At 46.5% G+C, this 15,979-nt stretch overlaps 2 protein-coding genes across 3 annotated transcripts; both read right to left on the bottom strand.

Annotated features, from left to right (window-relative positions):
* Positions 1 to 5,797: 5,797 nt before the first annotated feature.
* On the bottom strand, positions 5,798 to 11,094 carry rnls (renalase, FAD-dependent amine oxidase). Of its 2 annotated transcripts, XM_057825757.1 has the most exons (7): positions 10,949 to 11,094; positions 9,963 to 10,068; positions 9,751 to 9,893; positions 9,524 to 9,685; positions 8,636 to 8,839; positions 8,399 to 8,577; positions 5,801 to 8,339 (listed from the first exon to the last, which is right to left on the bottom strand). In XM_057825757.1, the coding sequence occupies exons 1-7, from the start codon at positions 11,088 to 11,090 to the stop codon at positions 8,187 to 8,189; spliced, it is 1,089 nt and encodes a 362-aa protein (XP_057681740.1). In that variant the 5' UTR covers positions 11,091 to 11,094; the 3' UTR covers positions 5,801 to 8,186. The 2 variants fall into 2 exon arrangements, with proteins under 2 accessions (XP_057681738.1, XP_057681740.1); XM_057825755.1 differs by having other exon boundaries at positions 5,798 to 8,339; positions 9,751 to 10,068.
* A 160-nt stretch (positions 11,095 to 11,254) lies between these two features.
* On the bottom strand, positions 11,255 to 15,176 carry minpp1b (multiple inositol-polyphosphate phosphatase 1b). The gene is made up of 6 exons (XM_057825754.1): positions 14,273 to 15,176; positions 13,511 to 13,702; positions 13,216 to 13,410; positions 13,053 to 13,150; positions 12,677 to 12,941; positions 11,255 to 12,590 (listed from the first exon to the last, which is right to left on the bottom strand). Exons 1-6 carry the CDS (start codon positions 14,826 to 14,828, stop codon positions 12,337 to 12,339), a joined length of 1,560 nt encoding a protein of 519 aa, XP_057681737.1. The 5' UTR covers positions 14,829 to 15,176; the 3' UTR covers positions 11,255 to 12,336.
* Positions 15,177 to 15,979: the final 803 nt, after the last annotated feature.

Genomic DNA, 15,979 nt, shown 5'->3' with positions numbered 1-15,979 from the left:
GTCCACCAAATGTCCCCGATTGCATTGCCGCTTATGGAGGGTGATTCCATTGACGTCCATGGACGTCCAAACTTCCCATTCAATTCCAATGGCATTTCTTCATGTTTGTTCATTCTATTGATGCCAATGTACTTGGATTCCATTGACGCTTATGTAAGTTGATACCATTGACGTCCATGGACGTCCAAAATTTTTCCCATTCATTTTCAATGGGAAATTTTTTTTTTCCTCAGATCAACAGAAAATGACTAGATATCATTAGGACGTGTCCCCCAAATGTCCCCGATTGCATTGCCGCTTATGGAGGGTGATGCCATTGATGTCCATGGACGTCCAAACTTCCCATTCATTTCCAATGGCATTTCTTCATGTTTGTTCATTTTATTGATTTCAATGTACTTGGATTCCATTGACGCTTATGTAAGTTGATACCATTGACGTCCATGGACGTCCAAAATTTTCCCCATTCATTTTCAATGGGAATTTTTTTTTTTTTCCCCAAATCAACAGAAAATGACTAGATATCATTAGGACGTTTCCCCCAAATGTCCCCGATTGCATTGCCGCTTATGGAGGGTGATGCCATTGACGTCCATGGACGTACAAACTTCCCATTCATTTCCAATGGCATTTCTTCATGTTTGTTCATTCTATTGATGCCAATGTACTTGGATTCCATTGACGCTTATGTAAGTTGACACCATTGACGTCCATGGACGTCCAAAATTTTTCCCATTCATTTTCAATGGGAAATTTTTTTTTTTTTCCAAATCAACAAAAAATGACTCGATATCATTAGGACGTGTCCCCCAAATGTCCCCGATTGCTTTGCCGCTTATGGAGGGTGATGCCATTGACGTTCATGGACGTCCAAACTTCCCATTCATTTCCAATGGCATTTCTTCATGTTTGTTCATTCTATTGATGCCAATGTACTTGGATTCTATTGACGCTTATGTAAGTTGATACCATTGACGTCCATGGACGTCCAAAATTTTTCCAATTCATTTTCAATGGTAAATTTTTTTTTTCCCCAAATCAACAGAAAATGACTAGATATCATTAGGACGTGTCCCCCAAACTTCCCCGATTCCATTAACAATTATGAAAGGTGCCGCCATTGACGTCCATGGACGTCCAATTCTCCCATTGATTTCTAATGGCTTTTACTTTGTTTTGTGCCAATGACTGGCATTATGATCCATTCTATTGATAGACCTGAGTGGGGCTAAGATCTGTATCTCCACAGAGGAAAGACCAAGGTGTGTAATTTCTCCCGAAATTGCAGTTTCTAGTTATTATTACCTTGGTCTTTCCAAGGGAAAGAACAAGGTTATGTTGTTGTGCAACTTTATCGTACTTATTTTTATTTTTATTATTATTATTCATCTTATTCTCCGCGTTTTTTCGGCGCGCCGCACAGCCCGAACCGCTGCACCGATCGGCACCGTTCAAATATCGAAACGTCCGGAATTTTTGCGCGACGATGGCTTTTTTAAAAACGGCCCCGAAAAATTTTCCGTTTTCCCGCAAACGGCAATTTTCCAGAATTTTTTTTTTTTTTCAAAATGTATCTAGTCCTACAATTTTTGACCAAATCACATAATTTGGGTATCAAAAATTCCGGGACGGTGAGGGGCATAAAAGTTATATACAGAATTTGGGAAAAAATTACGGTTCCCCGGAAATTTGCCAAAAACTGTCCCATTCATTTCTAATGGGAGAATTTCCCATTCATTTCAATGGGATTTCCAATGGAATTTACATTGCATTGATGCCATTGACGGCCATGCATGTCGATTCTATTGATGCCAATGTACTTGGATTCAATTGACTATATGGATGTCGATGCCATTGACGGCCATGGACGTCCAAAATTTTTCCCATTCATTTTCAATGGGGAAAAAACAAAATTTCCCCAAATAAACAGAAAATGACCAGATATCAATAGGACGTGTCCCACAAACGTCCCCAACTCCATTGACGCTTATAGGGGGTGCTGCCATTGACGTCCATGGACGTCCAAATTTTTTCCCATTCATTTTCAATGGGTATTTTTTTTCTTCTCCCCAAATCAACAAAAAATGACCAGAAATCAATAGGACGTCTCTCCCAAATGTCCCCAACTCCATTGACGCTTATAGGAGGTGCTGCCATGGACGTCCATGGACGTCCAAAATTTTTCCCATTCATTTTCAATGGGAATTTTTTTTTTTCCCCAAATCAACAGAAAATGACTAGATATCATTAGGACGTGTCCCCCAAACTTCCCCGATTCCATTAACAATTATGAAAGGTGCCGCCATTGACGTCCATGGACGTCCAATTCTCCCATTCATTTCTAATGGCTTTTACTTTGTTTTGTGCCAATGACTGGCATTATGATCCATTCTATTGATAGACCTGAGTGGGGCTAAGATCTGTATCTCCACAGAGGAAAGACCAAGGTGTGTAATTTCTCCCGAAATTGCAGTTTCTAGTTATTATTATGCAATGGTTTCTCCGCGTTTTTTCGGCGCGCCGCGCAGCCCGAACCGTACCACCGATCGGCACCGTTCAAGTATCGACACGACCGGAATTTTCGCGCGACGATGGGAATTTTTCAAACGACCCCGAAAAATTTTTCGTTCGCCCGTAAACGGCAATTTTCCGATTTTTTACAACTTTTTCAAAACGCTACTTGTCCTACAATTTTTGACCAAATCACATAATTTGGACATCAAAAATTCCGGGACGGTGGGGGGCATAAAGATTGTATACAGAATTTGGAAAAAATTTACGGTTCTCCGGATATTTGCCAAAAACTATCCCATTCATTTCCAATGGGAAAAGTTCCCATTCACTTTCAATAGTATTTCCAATGGACTTTACATTGCATTGATGCCATTGACGGCCATGCATGTCGAATCTATTGATGCCAATGTACTTGGATTCATTTGACTATATGGATGTCGATGCCATTGACGGCCATGGACGTCCAAAATTTTTCCCATTCATTTTCAATGGGGAAAAAACTAAATTTCCCCAAATCAACAGAAAATGACCAGATATTAATAGGACGTATACCCCAAACGTCCCCAACTCCATTGACGCTTATGGGGGGTGCTGCCATTGACGTCCATGGACGTCCAAAATTTTTCCCATTCATTTTCAATGGGGAAAAAACTAAATTTCCCCAAATCATCAGAAAATGACCAGTTATCAATAGTACGTCTCCCCCAAACGTTCCGAACTCCATTGACGCTTATAGGGGGTGCTGCCATTGACGTCCATGGACGTCCAAAAATTTTCCCATTCATTTTCAATGGGGAAAAAACTAAATTTCCCCAAATCAACAGAAAATGACCAGATATTAATAGGACGTATACCCCAAACGTCCCCAATTCCATTTACGCTTATGGAGGGTGATGCCATTGACGTTCATGGACGTCCAAACTTCCCATTCATTTCCAATGGCATTTCTTCATGTTTGTTCATTCTATTGATGCCAATGTACTTGGATTCCATTGACGCCTATGTAAGTTGATACCATTGACGTCCATGGACGTCCAAAATTTTTCCCATTCATTTTCAATGGGAATTTTTTTTTTTTCCCCAAATTCAACAAAAAATGACTAGATATCATTAGGACGTGTCCCCCAAATGTCCCCGATTGCATTGCCGCTTATGGAGGGTGATGCCATTGACGTCCATGGACGTCCAAAATTTCCATTCATTTCCAATGGCATTTCTTCATGTTTGTTCATTCTATTGATGCCAATGTACTTGGATTCCATTGACGCTTATGTAAGTTGATACCATTGACGTCCATGGACGTCCAAAATTTTTCCCATTCATTTTCAATGGGAATTTTTTTTTTTTTCCCCAAATCAACAGAAAATGACTGGATATCATTAGGACGTGTCCCCCAAATGTCCCCGATTGCATTGCCGCTTACGGAGGGTGATGCCATTGACGTTCATGGACGTCCAAACTTCCCATTTATTTCCAATGGCATTTCTTCATGTTTGTTCATTCTATTGATGCCAATGTACTTGGATTCCATTGACGCTTATGTAAGTTGATACCATTGACGTCCATGGACGTCCAAAATTTTTCCCATTCATTTTCAATGGGAATTTTTTTTTTTTTCCCCAAATCAACAGAAAATGACTAGATATCAATAGGACGTTTCCCCCAAATGTGCCCGATTGCATTGCTGCTTATGGAGGGTGATGCCATTGACGTCCACGGACGTCCAAACTTCCCATTAATTTCCAATGGCATTTCTTCATGTTTGTTCATTCTATTGATGCCAATGTACTTGGATTCCATTGACGCTTATGTAAGTTGATACCATTGACGTCCATGGACGTCCAAAATTTTTCCCATTCATTTTCAATGGGAAATTTTTTTTTTTCCTCAAATCAACAGAAAATGACTAGATATCATTAGGACGTGTCCCCCAAATGTCCCCGTATGCATTGCCGCTTATGGGGGGTGATGCCATTGACGTCCATGGACGTCCAAACTTCCCATTCATTTCCAAAGGCATTTCTTCATGTTTGTTCATTCTATTGATGCCAATGTACTTGGATTCCATTGACGCTTATGTAAGTTGATACCATTGACGTCCATGGACGTCCAAAATTTTTCCCATTCATTTTCAATGGGATTTTTTTTTTTTTCCCAAATCAACAGAAAATGACTAGATATCATTAGGACGTGTCCCCCAAATGTCCCCGATTGCATTGCCGCTTATGGAGGGTGATGCCATTGACGTTCATGGACGTCCAAACTTCCCATTCATTTCCAATGGCATTTCTTCATGTTTGTTCATTTTATTGATGCCAATGTACTTGGATTCCATTGACGCTTATGTAAGTTGATACCATTGACGTCCATGGACGTCCAAAATTTTTCCCATTCATTTTCAATGGGAATTTTTTTTTTTTTCCCAAATCAACAGAAAATGACTACATATCAATAGGACGTGTCCCCCAAACTTCCCCGATTCCATTAACAATTATGGAGGGTGCTGCCATTGACGGACATGGACGTCCAATTCTCCCAATCTTTTCTAATGGCTTTAACTTTGTTTAGTGCCAATGACTGGCATTATGGTCCATTCTATTGATAGACCTGAGTGGGGCTAAGATTTGTATCTCCACAGAGGAAAGACCAAGGTGTGTAATTTCTCCCGAAATTGCAGTTTCTAGTTGCAGTAAAAAGTTCCGGGGGAAAACTATAAGAAAGACTTAAGGACACGGCTACTGATATACTTTGGTGTATTATGTAATATTTGATGTTACTAATAGGGCTAACAAAATTATCGCGTTAACGGGCGGTAATTCTTTTTTTAAATTAATCACGTTAAAATATTTGACGCAATTAACGCACATGCCCCGCTCAAACATTAAAATGACAGCACAGTGAAATGTGTACTTGTTGTGTTTTTCGGAGTTTTGTCACCCTCTGCTGGCGCTTGGGTGCGACTGATTTTATAGGCTTCAGCACCCATGAGCATTGTGTAAGTAATTATTAGCATTAACAATGGCGGGCTACCAGTTTATTTTTTTCATTGAAAATTTTACAAATTTTATTATCTTTTAAGGATTACAAGTCTTTCTATCCATGGATCGCTTTAACAGAATGTTAATAATGGTAATGCCATCTTGTTGATTTATTGTTATAACAAACAAATATAGTACTTATGTACCATATGTTGAATGTGTATATCCATCTTGTGTCTCATCTTTCCATTCCAACAATAATTTACAGAAAAATATGGCATATTTTATAGATGGTTTGAATTGCGATTAATTAATTTTTAAGCTGTAATTAACTCGATTAAAAATTTTAATTGTTTGACACTCCTAGTTACTAATGATTTAATGTGCATAGTCCATAACTGTCCAGTCAACATTTTGAGTTCCACGACAATTTTGTTTTATTGGGTTATGTATATATTAGGCAGAAGGTGTACATTTAACAAAACAAAATAATTACTGGGGGAAAAACAGATGCTAGCAGATTTGAATTTGGGATGAAATGCATAATTGATGCTACAACAATCTACGATTTAGTGGCAAGCAGGGTGGCCAGTGGGGTGGCCAACAAATTTATAGGGGTGGCCGTGGCCACCCCCTGGGGGCGCCACTGGTAAAATAACGCAACAACTTAAACATACTACTAAATAATCAGGACGCACCAACTTCTAAGCAACCTTATTTGCATTATATATTGACTTCAGTTATATAGGTCATTTAGATGATCTTCCCATACGTTGTAAGGATAGAATTGACCCGTGAATTACAGTACTTTCATTATGTTCAGCCTTACATTGCCCCCTTTTCACTTGCTGCATGTGCCAGTCCATTTTTTCCCTCAAACGCACGTTTGATTGGCTGATAACTTAACCCACTCACAAATACACAGACGCATTCACTGCCCAACAGAAATGCCGGCTCCCTCCACCCCCTTTGAAAACGAGGGATATTAGAATTGTTTTTTTTTTCTCCTGCCGACAGCAGCCACTGTAATTCATGTAAAAAGACGTCAATGTTGTGGTGGTGGGGAACACACCACTGATTGAGCGACTGAAAGTCCGACCCGCATTAGAGTTAGCGTAATATTAATCTGTGGGAATTTCTCGAACTTGAGGAGGAAGCTGCGCTGAGAAAAATATCCTCCTGTATGTTTTTTACTGTTAATGTTAATTAAACTAAGAAATGTAGAAAACTAAGAATTACTCCTTTATAAGTAGTTAAGTGATGATGATGAACAAGTTTGTATTTCTTTTATATGTTCATAATTTGGGTTCAAATTTTGCAATTGAAATTTGCTCATAAAATCCAGACATTTCTTCTGGAAGGTTTCAAAATGTTTCTTTAGGTTTTCAAAACAAAGGTTTGAATCAAACTGTGTATCACCTGAACCAAAACACTAAAAAGTCAATACAGATTTATTTTGCATTGATCATTTAGCCTATCAGTTCATTAGGTTCATAATGTCAAGAAATGTAGCCGTTCACCCAGTCTGTTCAGTCTTATGAATGTCCCGTCCATCCCCTGCAAAAAGTCTACATGCAGGTTATATCGTCCCTACTGATGTTTTGTTCAAAGCTACGCCATTGCTTGGGAGAAATTGGTTTCCCGTACATGTCAGTACAATTCAGTATGAAAGGCAACCTCGTCTGCAAAACTTTGTTGATTGAAAACAAAACAACTGCTTGTTCAGTTGAGGAAATATATCCTAGCCGAGACCTGAAGAAGTGATCCTGACAATTTTCTCAGAAAAGAACATTTATTCTGAAAGGCAGATGACCGCAGCCCAACTCGGCAACCCCCGCGGGCAAGGGCGCTGCCGTGGCCCCATCAAAAGATATCACTTTTGGCCCCACCACCAGTGCCGGCACACACACATTTAGAGTATCAAGCATTCTGGTGAAATTGGATTTGATTTCATCAGTAGGATACCAAAAAAATGCCGTCACGATTTGGAATTCATGTTTTTGAATAGGTGAATGTCGCTCATTGAGGCCGGGAAAATCCCGTATTTCTTACAGAGTGAGCTGGGACCTCGCTTCGGAGCTTTGTAATAGACATCGCAAGGTTCCAGATGGGGCTGGAGTGGGCTTAGATAGCAAGTTTAGTTTCAGCACTGCACTGACACAAGACACCAACCTTCCTTTGTGAAGTACTTTCTCACATCCGGTTGGCCTTTTCTACCCCTCTCCTGTTTTGCTTTCCTCTTTTGATAACCCGATTTTTCTTTTGAAAACATTTCTGCACTACCACGCACGCAGAGTCATTGCCTGGTGTAAATGCGCACCGCTGCTCCCTGTCTGATTGAAAGAGGGGTGGACCAAACCATTTCATTAAATACAGGGGTTGGGGGAGGGGGGGTTGGTGGCTGGGAATACATATGCTCTCTGGGTGTTGACTTTTTTCCAAAAACAAAACAAGAAAGCCTTCGTTTTAGTCCTAATAAAATTACAATGATTCATATTTTATTGTGCAAATGATTACTTCATGTTCTAATTTTCTTTGTGGGCCCCATCAGGGCATGGGTCCTTAGAAATCATGTCACTTTTCACCCCTATACGGCGCCCCTGCCTTCGGGATGAGGCCAACCGGCGCAGGCAGGGCTAGCTCCCACGAACACCTTGCGGCGTGGCGGCGGTCGTTCGCAGGGGAGGCTTCCTGTCAGACGAGGTTCCCCAGGGCGGCGAGCGCGCTGAGCGCCGACGCCACGCAGCCGTCAAAGTTGGAGTGCGTGAAGGCGTCGCCCGCCAATACCAGCGGGGGGCGGTCCGACAGCACCATGTGACCCGGGCACCCGTCCGCCGCGCTCGCAACCTGAAGACGCCGCACGGTGGGTACTCGGCGGTTGCCGGGACAGAGACGGCGTGACCCACCTGCGAATAGCGCCACTTGTGGCACTTGACGGCGACGGGCTCAGGCAGATCCGGCAGGAGCCGTCGCAGTTCTCGCAAGACGACGGGTCGCACCGCCTCGGCGTCGCTCTCGAGGTGGCGCAGGCCGAAGGGCGCGCCGGTGTGGACGACCAACGCCGGCCCGCGGCCCGCCTCCTCCTCTGAAGGCGAATCCGGGGTCACCGTGGCGTTCGCTCCGAGCCGAGACGGGCGGCTCACCTGCGGCGCGTTTGCGAGGCTCCACGGCGGCGTAGCAAACAATTCTGGGCTCGCCGCCGCCGCCGTCGTCCTCGTTGTAGTTGTTGAAGTAGCGCACGGCCCAGGGCACGCCCAAGTCGGTCCCGGGAGCAAAGAAGAGCGCCAGCGCGAAACGCGACGAGTACGACACGCCCTGCAACAGCTGCTTCTGCCGGTCGGATAAAACTAAGAAAACACACATTGGCAAAAATAAGCTGGGGGTGGAGACATAACACATTGGCAAAAATGCGTCACCGTCAAAAGGCTGACCGCAAGAGGGAAGCAAATTTGTCTTTGCCATGAATATAACCAATTTGCCCTCAAAGAATTTTTGGAGGCCACCGTTGATAAAAATCACATTTGCTTTGGGAGGAGATGAATTGATTTCTATTGTGTTGCACCGATACCATTTTTTGGCTCTCCATTCCGATACCTGGCTGTGTGTTATCCGCAGACACTGTACCGTTTTTTTTTTTTTTTTTTTTGAATGAATGAATATGCAAAATATCTATTCTTTGACTAAATGATTGCATACTTGAAAGTAATACTAACATGGCTTTTCAAATCTGCCACGGACAACACTAGAAGTCCAATCAAATTTTCAAATAAAATGGATCGGCAGCGAACGAAGCGATGTTCATTGACGATACCGGTATCGGTGCGACGCTCATTACTATTGGACTTTGAGGCAAGTTATAAAAAGTTCAAGTTTGAAAGTTCATTTGTTGTCAGGAGGACAATAAAATAGCAAAAATGGAGTAGACGAAAAAAAAATGAAAAAGTTGACATTTGTTTTTGAGACACCAATCGTCACATTTCAAGGAGCGGTCTTCATTCTCTTTGGCGGCGTGGCGACGACCGAGCGCTCACCGTCCTTTAGGTCGCCTTGGAGCTGCAGAATCTGGGGCACGGGGATGGTCAAGAGGAGCGCGTCGAAGCTTTGGCCGTCGCCGCCTTCCTTCCTGCGCACTTCCCACGAAGCGCCGCGGCGATACACGCCGCTCAGGTGATGTTCCAGGAAGACGCGGGCTCCTGCGGAGCGCGCCGGCCGCGGTCAGCGGCGGGAAACGCCGGGCGGGGCGGCCCGCGCGGCTCACCTGACTGCTTCAGGAAGTGTTTGACCACGGCGCCCATGCCCAGCGGCGCCACGTAGTCGACGGCGCCCTCTTTGGCCCGCAAACCTTCCACCGCGCAGTCCAGGGGGCGCAGGACCCCCGCCGCCAGCAACTCGGAGTAGAAACTGCACGCGGGGAAACGACGTCGACATCGGCGCGGCCGGCGGATCGCGCCGTTCGTTCGGCGGCCTAACCTGTGGTGCGCGCGAGCGTACTCGCGGGTGGCCGTGACGTACTGAGCTCCCAGGTCGACGGGTTGGTACGAAGGGTCGGGAGGGCGGTACGTGGACATCCTTCCTCCTGTCGAGCGCACGGTCAAGCACCTGGACAACGCCTCTCCGGTTCAACGCTTCATTTTGCGACTCTTGTCACCAGTCTAACGTTTTCAACTCCGTATCGAAACTCCTAAATATACTCTATATCTACTCTATACTCTATCTATTCTATATATACTCTAAGTTTAAACTCTGAAAAATGTTTACCAATATGTGGTCAATATTTTTGGACCCAAAAAAAAAACTAAAACCAAAATATAGTTGGGAATGAGTCCAAACAATCAGAAAGTAACTATGACATTTTAAATATGTATTTTTCAATGTTTACCAATTGGTGGTCAATATTGTATTTTTTACAACAACAAAAAAAGCTTTGACCCAAAATATGAGCCCAAATGATTAGAAAGTGAATCCAAATGAACAAACTAAACCAACAGAAATGATTGAAGCAAGGGAGAAACATCCAATTCATTTCAACTGGGAGGACTGGCTGGCTGTTCGTGCTCCGTTGACGATGCCTCCAATTCATTCCCTCCCTCCCTCCTCGCGGTCAAAATGATTTGTAGGTCTAGCACCGTCAATGGCAGCCAACAGGTTCATGAGTAAAACGCAAGCAACATCTTCCGTTACTATCAATTTGAGCCCAAGCAAGACAAGACATCTGCAGTGACCGGTGGTCACAGAGTCTTCTGATCTGTTGTCACGGGGTCCGTCTCTTGCGCCACTCCTGATAACCGCGGAGTCTTCATTTTACAACGTCCTTGTTACCGCTTGGGGTACCGGTGACGGCGGTAGGCGTCCTATCCAATTGAAGCGGGAGGGACGGCGGCCGTCAATGCGCAAGTGTCGAGGTGATTAGGCTACGGTGACGAGAGTAGCACTCGGTCGGTCGGAAGGCGACTGACCTGTTCCGCGAGCTTTGTCCCACACGACGAGGTCGACTTTGTCCCGAAAGGTCCTCCTGAGAAGGCAGGCGCACAAACTGCCCGTCAGGCCGGCGCCCACCACCAGGACCCGACACGCGTCCGGCGCTCGCGACGTCGCCATTACGTTCTCTCGGCCTTGGGATTGCTTTAGCTAGCTAGGGCTGGCTAATGCTAAGCGGCGAGGGGAAGTGACGCAAAAAGGCGGGCGGTACAACCACGCCTCGCCAACTTCCCAAAAGGTTGGCCGACCCAAAAAAAAAAAAAAAAAAAGTCAGGCAAAGAAAGAAACAACAAATGGAGGATTTATTTCAAATGAGCTGTCAGTCATTCCTGCAAGCACACATAGACACGATTCCTTCGACGAGAAATGTGCTCAAACGTGGACCGGCAAAGGCACTAAAAATCATGTCAGACCTGAACAATTTGATCAATTCCAAAGTTAAGCCGTCATTGAAGTTTTTCGACGTATTTGTTTGGCCTAGCCAACCTTGAAGAACTAGAAATAGATGTGTGATAAAACCTCACTTTGGCAAAATTCCACATGCATTGTGTAAAATATGTCAAAGACAAAATGTTCGTGTTTTTGGAAAAAGGTTCTTTACACAAACTTAAACCCCAAGAGACTTTGCAAACAATAGTTTGTGTTGGGGAAAAAAACATGGCCCTTTTTTGGGTCATTTTCTTAACTGTATGTGAATTGTTCACCCCATTGTTGTATATTTGTTGTGAATAAAATTTAAAAAATAAATAAATGACGTCATCAGTACAGGGACATTCCGAGAATAGTTATACTTCCTCTGTCAATCTAGTTGAATCTGCAACCATCTTATGCTTTTGATAGCATCGTCGTTTTACTCTTTACACGATGTCAATAAACCTGTGGACAATGGACAGCTGTCTTCAGAGTCGTGATGTCACTAAAGAGTTATCTAACTGCCGAGTAGTATCCAGCGTTCGTATACCGAGGGCAGTACAGAGTAGGCCGATGCAGCGTAACGTGTACTCTTTGAGATCTAGTTTCCCATCGCCGGTCGCGCCACCCGAGGCGGCCGCCGAAACGGCCGTTTGCGACCGGCCCTCCCAATACAAATGGATCGGATGTCTAGCGCCATCGATGGCAGCCAATCATTTAAGCTGTCCGATATGTTGTAGTTTACAGTGCAAAGGATGGAAAAAATGCACTTTTTTTATCTTCAAAAAAGGTATCGGTACAGTATCGGCCGAAACCGCACAGCCGGTCGTCAACAAAAAAAAAAACCGTACCGGAGCAACGCTGGCGAAAACTTCACATCGGGCAAAGTTGATAGTCACCCCGGCCCAAAAATCCGGCCGATCAGAAGGAAAGATTTCTGGCCGTCGTACTCTGATCAGAGCTCGGTGTTGGGCGGGCGCCCGGCGGCGGCGCCCTCGCACTCCTTGCGGAAGTCGCAGCCGTCCAGCAGGTGGCGGTAGGCCGCGCGCACGTCGCGATAGAGCGGCGCGTCCTCGTCCGGCAGGCCCGGGAATCGAACGGGCGCCTCGTTGACCAGCAGCTGCAGGCGGGGGCCTCGCGCGCAGTCAAGCAGAACCAGAACCACGTTAGCCGCGTACGGCACCAGCAGGCTGGAGCGGAATAGTCGGCCTGCGGGGAGGGAGGAAGACGGGCGGTCGGGGTCAACCTCGCTCGCTCGCTCGCGCGCACGCTGGCTCCAAGCCCCGCCTTCTCACCGTGCTGCGTGCGGAAATTGTCGGCGGTGGGCGGAGTCTCGTCCTTATAGAGGCCCAGCAGGCCCAGCAACGGCAGGAGCGTCTCGGCGTGGCCCACCAGGACGGAGGCGGGCTCCGGCGCCGGCTCCGTCGACCTGCGCGGCCGGCCCGCCTTGTCCAGCGTACGGAAGACGTGATGGAAGAGCGGGCAGCTGGCCAGCAGGTTGATGGCGTGCCCGTGCGCCCGCTTCCAGAACAGTTTCAGGTCGCACTTGTACTCCAGAACCTGTGGGTGGGTGATTGGGAGGGAAGGCGGAAGAGAGCGAGAGGGGGGAAGACGCCGCCGATAATACGCCAGACGCTGCGGTAGGTACGCTCCAGGTCAATCTGGCCTTACTTTGGCATCGTCGCGATCGAAGAGGAAGCACCACGGCGAGTGCAGCGACTTGACGGCCAGCTCGTAGGAGCACAGATAGAAGGCGGCCTCCAGCAGATCTGCGCCCGGGAGACGCGTCGCGTTTAGTCGGGCGTGGCGCTCGCGCGCCGCCGGCCGCGCTCACCCGGCGTCAAGTCGCCGTCGGGGAGGCCCAGTTTGCGGGCCACTTTTCGGGTCAGCGCCGCCATCTCCGGCCCGTCTTTGAATTTGTGCACCTCCAGGAGCGCCGTGCGGTTCTTCTCCACGCCCTCCACGTATCCGCGGCAGTCGTCGAAGAAGCGTAGCAACCCGTCGTCCACTCGCTGGCGGTAGCTGACGGCTGACGCGTCGCGCCGTGCGTGCGGGCGTGGGAGAAAAAAATTTCAAAAACTAAAGCCGGACCGATACATCGGCGAGCCCATCTGTTAGTGTGACGGTACGTGTGACGTCGGCTCTTTGGTGCAGTCCTTCCTGGAAGGCTTCGGCGCTGGCGACGCATCGGCGCTTGGAGCTGGTCAGCACGCGCACGCGGCCCCCGCGCACCGAGTCCTCGCCCAGCAAGGTGGGGAAGGCCTCGGCCAGGCGGCTCGCCAGCCGCCGCAGGTCCTCTCTCCCTTTGGCCGCCAGCTGACCTGCACGCGTGTCAAAAAACCCAATCCAAATGAGACGGGAAAGTGCAATGAAAGCTTTTGGATGAGGGGTGGGACCAGAGGTCGGCGACCTTGAAAAAACTCAAAGAGCCAGTTTGTGCGGCAAAAAAGATGAGACAAAAGTCCTTTGACTTCTAACATTTAACAAACACAAAATTCATCGATCTTCAGCTCATACCAGTAAATATCACATATTATATTGTGTCTTCAGCATTTGAGTACAACAGAGCGATAGACCGATTCTGTTAGCGTTTCTACCAAGTAACTTGCAATTTTAGCCCTTTATTCTACTATATTTCAAAATGGAACGAAACGACAATAATAAAAAAGAGTGATATTATTAGTTGTTTGTGAAGTTTTATTCTTGTACACTACGTTGACTTACATCGTGTGGGGGCTAAGCCCCCCAACTCTTCTTAAAACCTAGTGACGCCCCTGAACGATAGTTTGCCTATGGGGGGGACCAATGAGTTTTCGCTATTCTGAGGGCCTGCACCATTTGAATGACAGCTGCTGTGCTGTTTCTTTGTTGTTTTTACAAAGACTACTGACCGTCCATGTCGTCGGTATACCACATGTTCCAGCGGCGCAGGACGTCCCGCCTCCTGGCCGCGTCGCCCTCTCGTGCCGCCGCCGCCCCGGCGCCACGGCTCGAGCCGATCAAGTCGCTGAGCTTCCGGATGGCGCGGATGTTTTTGACGGTCGGGTAGCGGCTGCCGTGGCGGACGACGGCGGTCAGGTGGATCGGGGAGCAGCCTTCGCCGCCGGGGGTCCTCGGCGACGACGGCGAGGTCCGGAGGTCGCCTTCCGCTCGCCTCCGGTAGGCGGCCGAGTCCTCGTATCGGGTCTTGGAGCCGAAGTGAGCCGCAAAGTCCGGCACGTCCGCCGGCGAGGAGCCGCGGAGGCTCACCGCCAGCAGCAGAAGGAGCAAACAGATGACGGACAGCATCTCCCGGGCTGGGCGGGATGAGCCGAGCCGAACCGAGCTGCGCCGCGCCGCGCCGGGCCGAGCCGAGCCGAGCCTCTTTCCTCCTCCTTTTGCGCAAAGGGACACTTTCTTCGCCTGTGTTGATTTTCCGGTTTGATGACCTTTCAACTTGCCTGTCATCTGTTGGACGACCAAAACTCTTCCGGGGTTTCCGTTTGCTTTTTTTTTTTTTCCTTTTCGGGTGCCCAAAAAAAATCACCCCTCCCAGCCGTATTCCGTATATCTACTGTTATTGATCGATGTATTGTAGTCCGGCGTTTTTGCTGCTTGGTCAGGAAGGGGCCAAAATATCCTACACCATGATGACACGTGACTCATGTGGTCTAACAGATAAACAATCTGCCTTAAAGCTACCACAACAAAACGCAATGCTTAAAAGCTATCATAGGAAAACACACTTAAAGTATTTTCGAGCCGATGAAAAGGTAATAAAAACGAAAATAGTAGTCGCTGTACCGCACGCTACACGTCACTGTTGCTCATGAATATTCATGACGTTAGCAATTGTGGCTCGTTGGGTCAACCCCCCGTTTGTCCCCGATAGTAAATGTATGGAAATAGTGTACAATCGAGACGTTTACTAAGCTTAACCTTTTTGTCCGAAAATGATGCCAAATTCACTTGTAAAGATGTGGAAGAATATACAAATGTTCAGTTCAAGAGATGGCTTGAGTGTCAAGAGCTGAAAAAGAGCCGAACCTTTTCCCTTGCGCCACTGACAATGACGTTCTCCTGTTTCAACAAGCTATCCTTTACCACCATATGCCCCGTGTTTCTTATATCCTCTGGTTGTCTTATGTCTGACCGTTCATGGGGGTCATTTATATTGTCGGTTTTGTGTTGCGATCGCTAATGCAACTCGGTGACAGCCAACGAACACTTTTCATTAATAACAAATCTTAATTCTTTTGTATTTAATTACACTTCCCCCTTAATAAAGTTGTTGCTTTTCAACAGAAAAGGTAACAACGGTGGTAGTCGGAATTTTTTTCAGGTCAATTATTGTCGACACAAGCAGTAAAAAATAAGCCAAAATGGCTTACCTCTTGGTACTCTGAAGGACCATGGCCCCCCCAAAAAATGTTTACTGCACATGAAATGTGAACGGCTTCACCTCGCTGGTGTTGAACTGGCCTTTTGGATGTCCGCGCAAGTCGATCTCCCTTCTACACAATTTTTCCTCCGAGTTTTTGCTTTTGGGAAACGTATGAAGAAAACATCCTTCATATGTTGCAATGGCTAGAGTCATTTTTACAAGTTCCATAGCAGCA

Source organism: Corythoichthys intestinalis, chromosome 21, assembly GCF_030265065.1.
Source record: "Corythoichthys intestinalis isolate RoL2023-P3 chromosome 21, ASM3026506v1, whole genome shotgun sequence".
NCBI lineage: Eukaryota > Metazoa > Chordata > Actinopteri > Syngnathiformes > Syngnathidae > Corythoichthys > Corythoichthys intestinalis.
The sequence above is the reverse complement of the archived record's forward strand: the minus strand, read 5'-3'. Positions and strand labels throughout refer to the sequence as shown.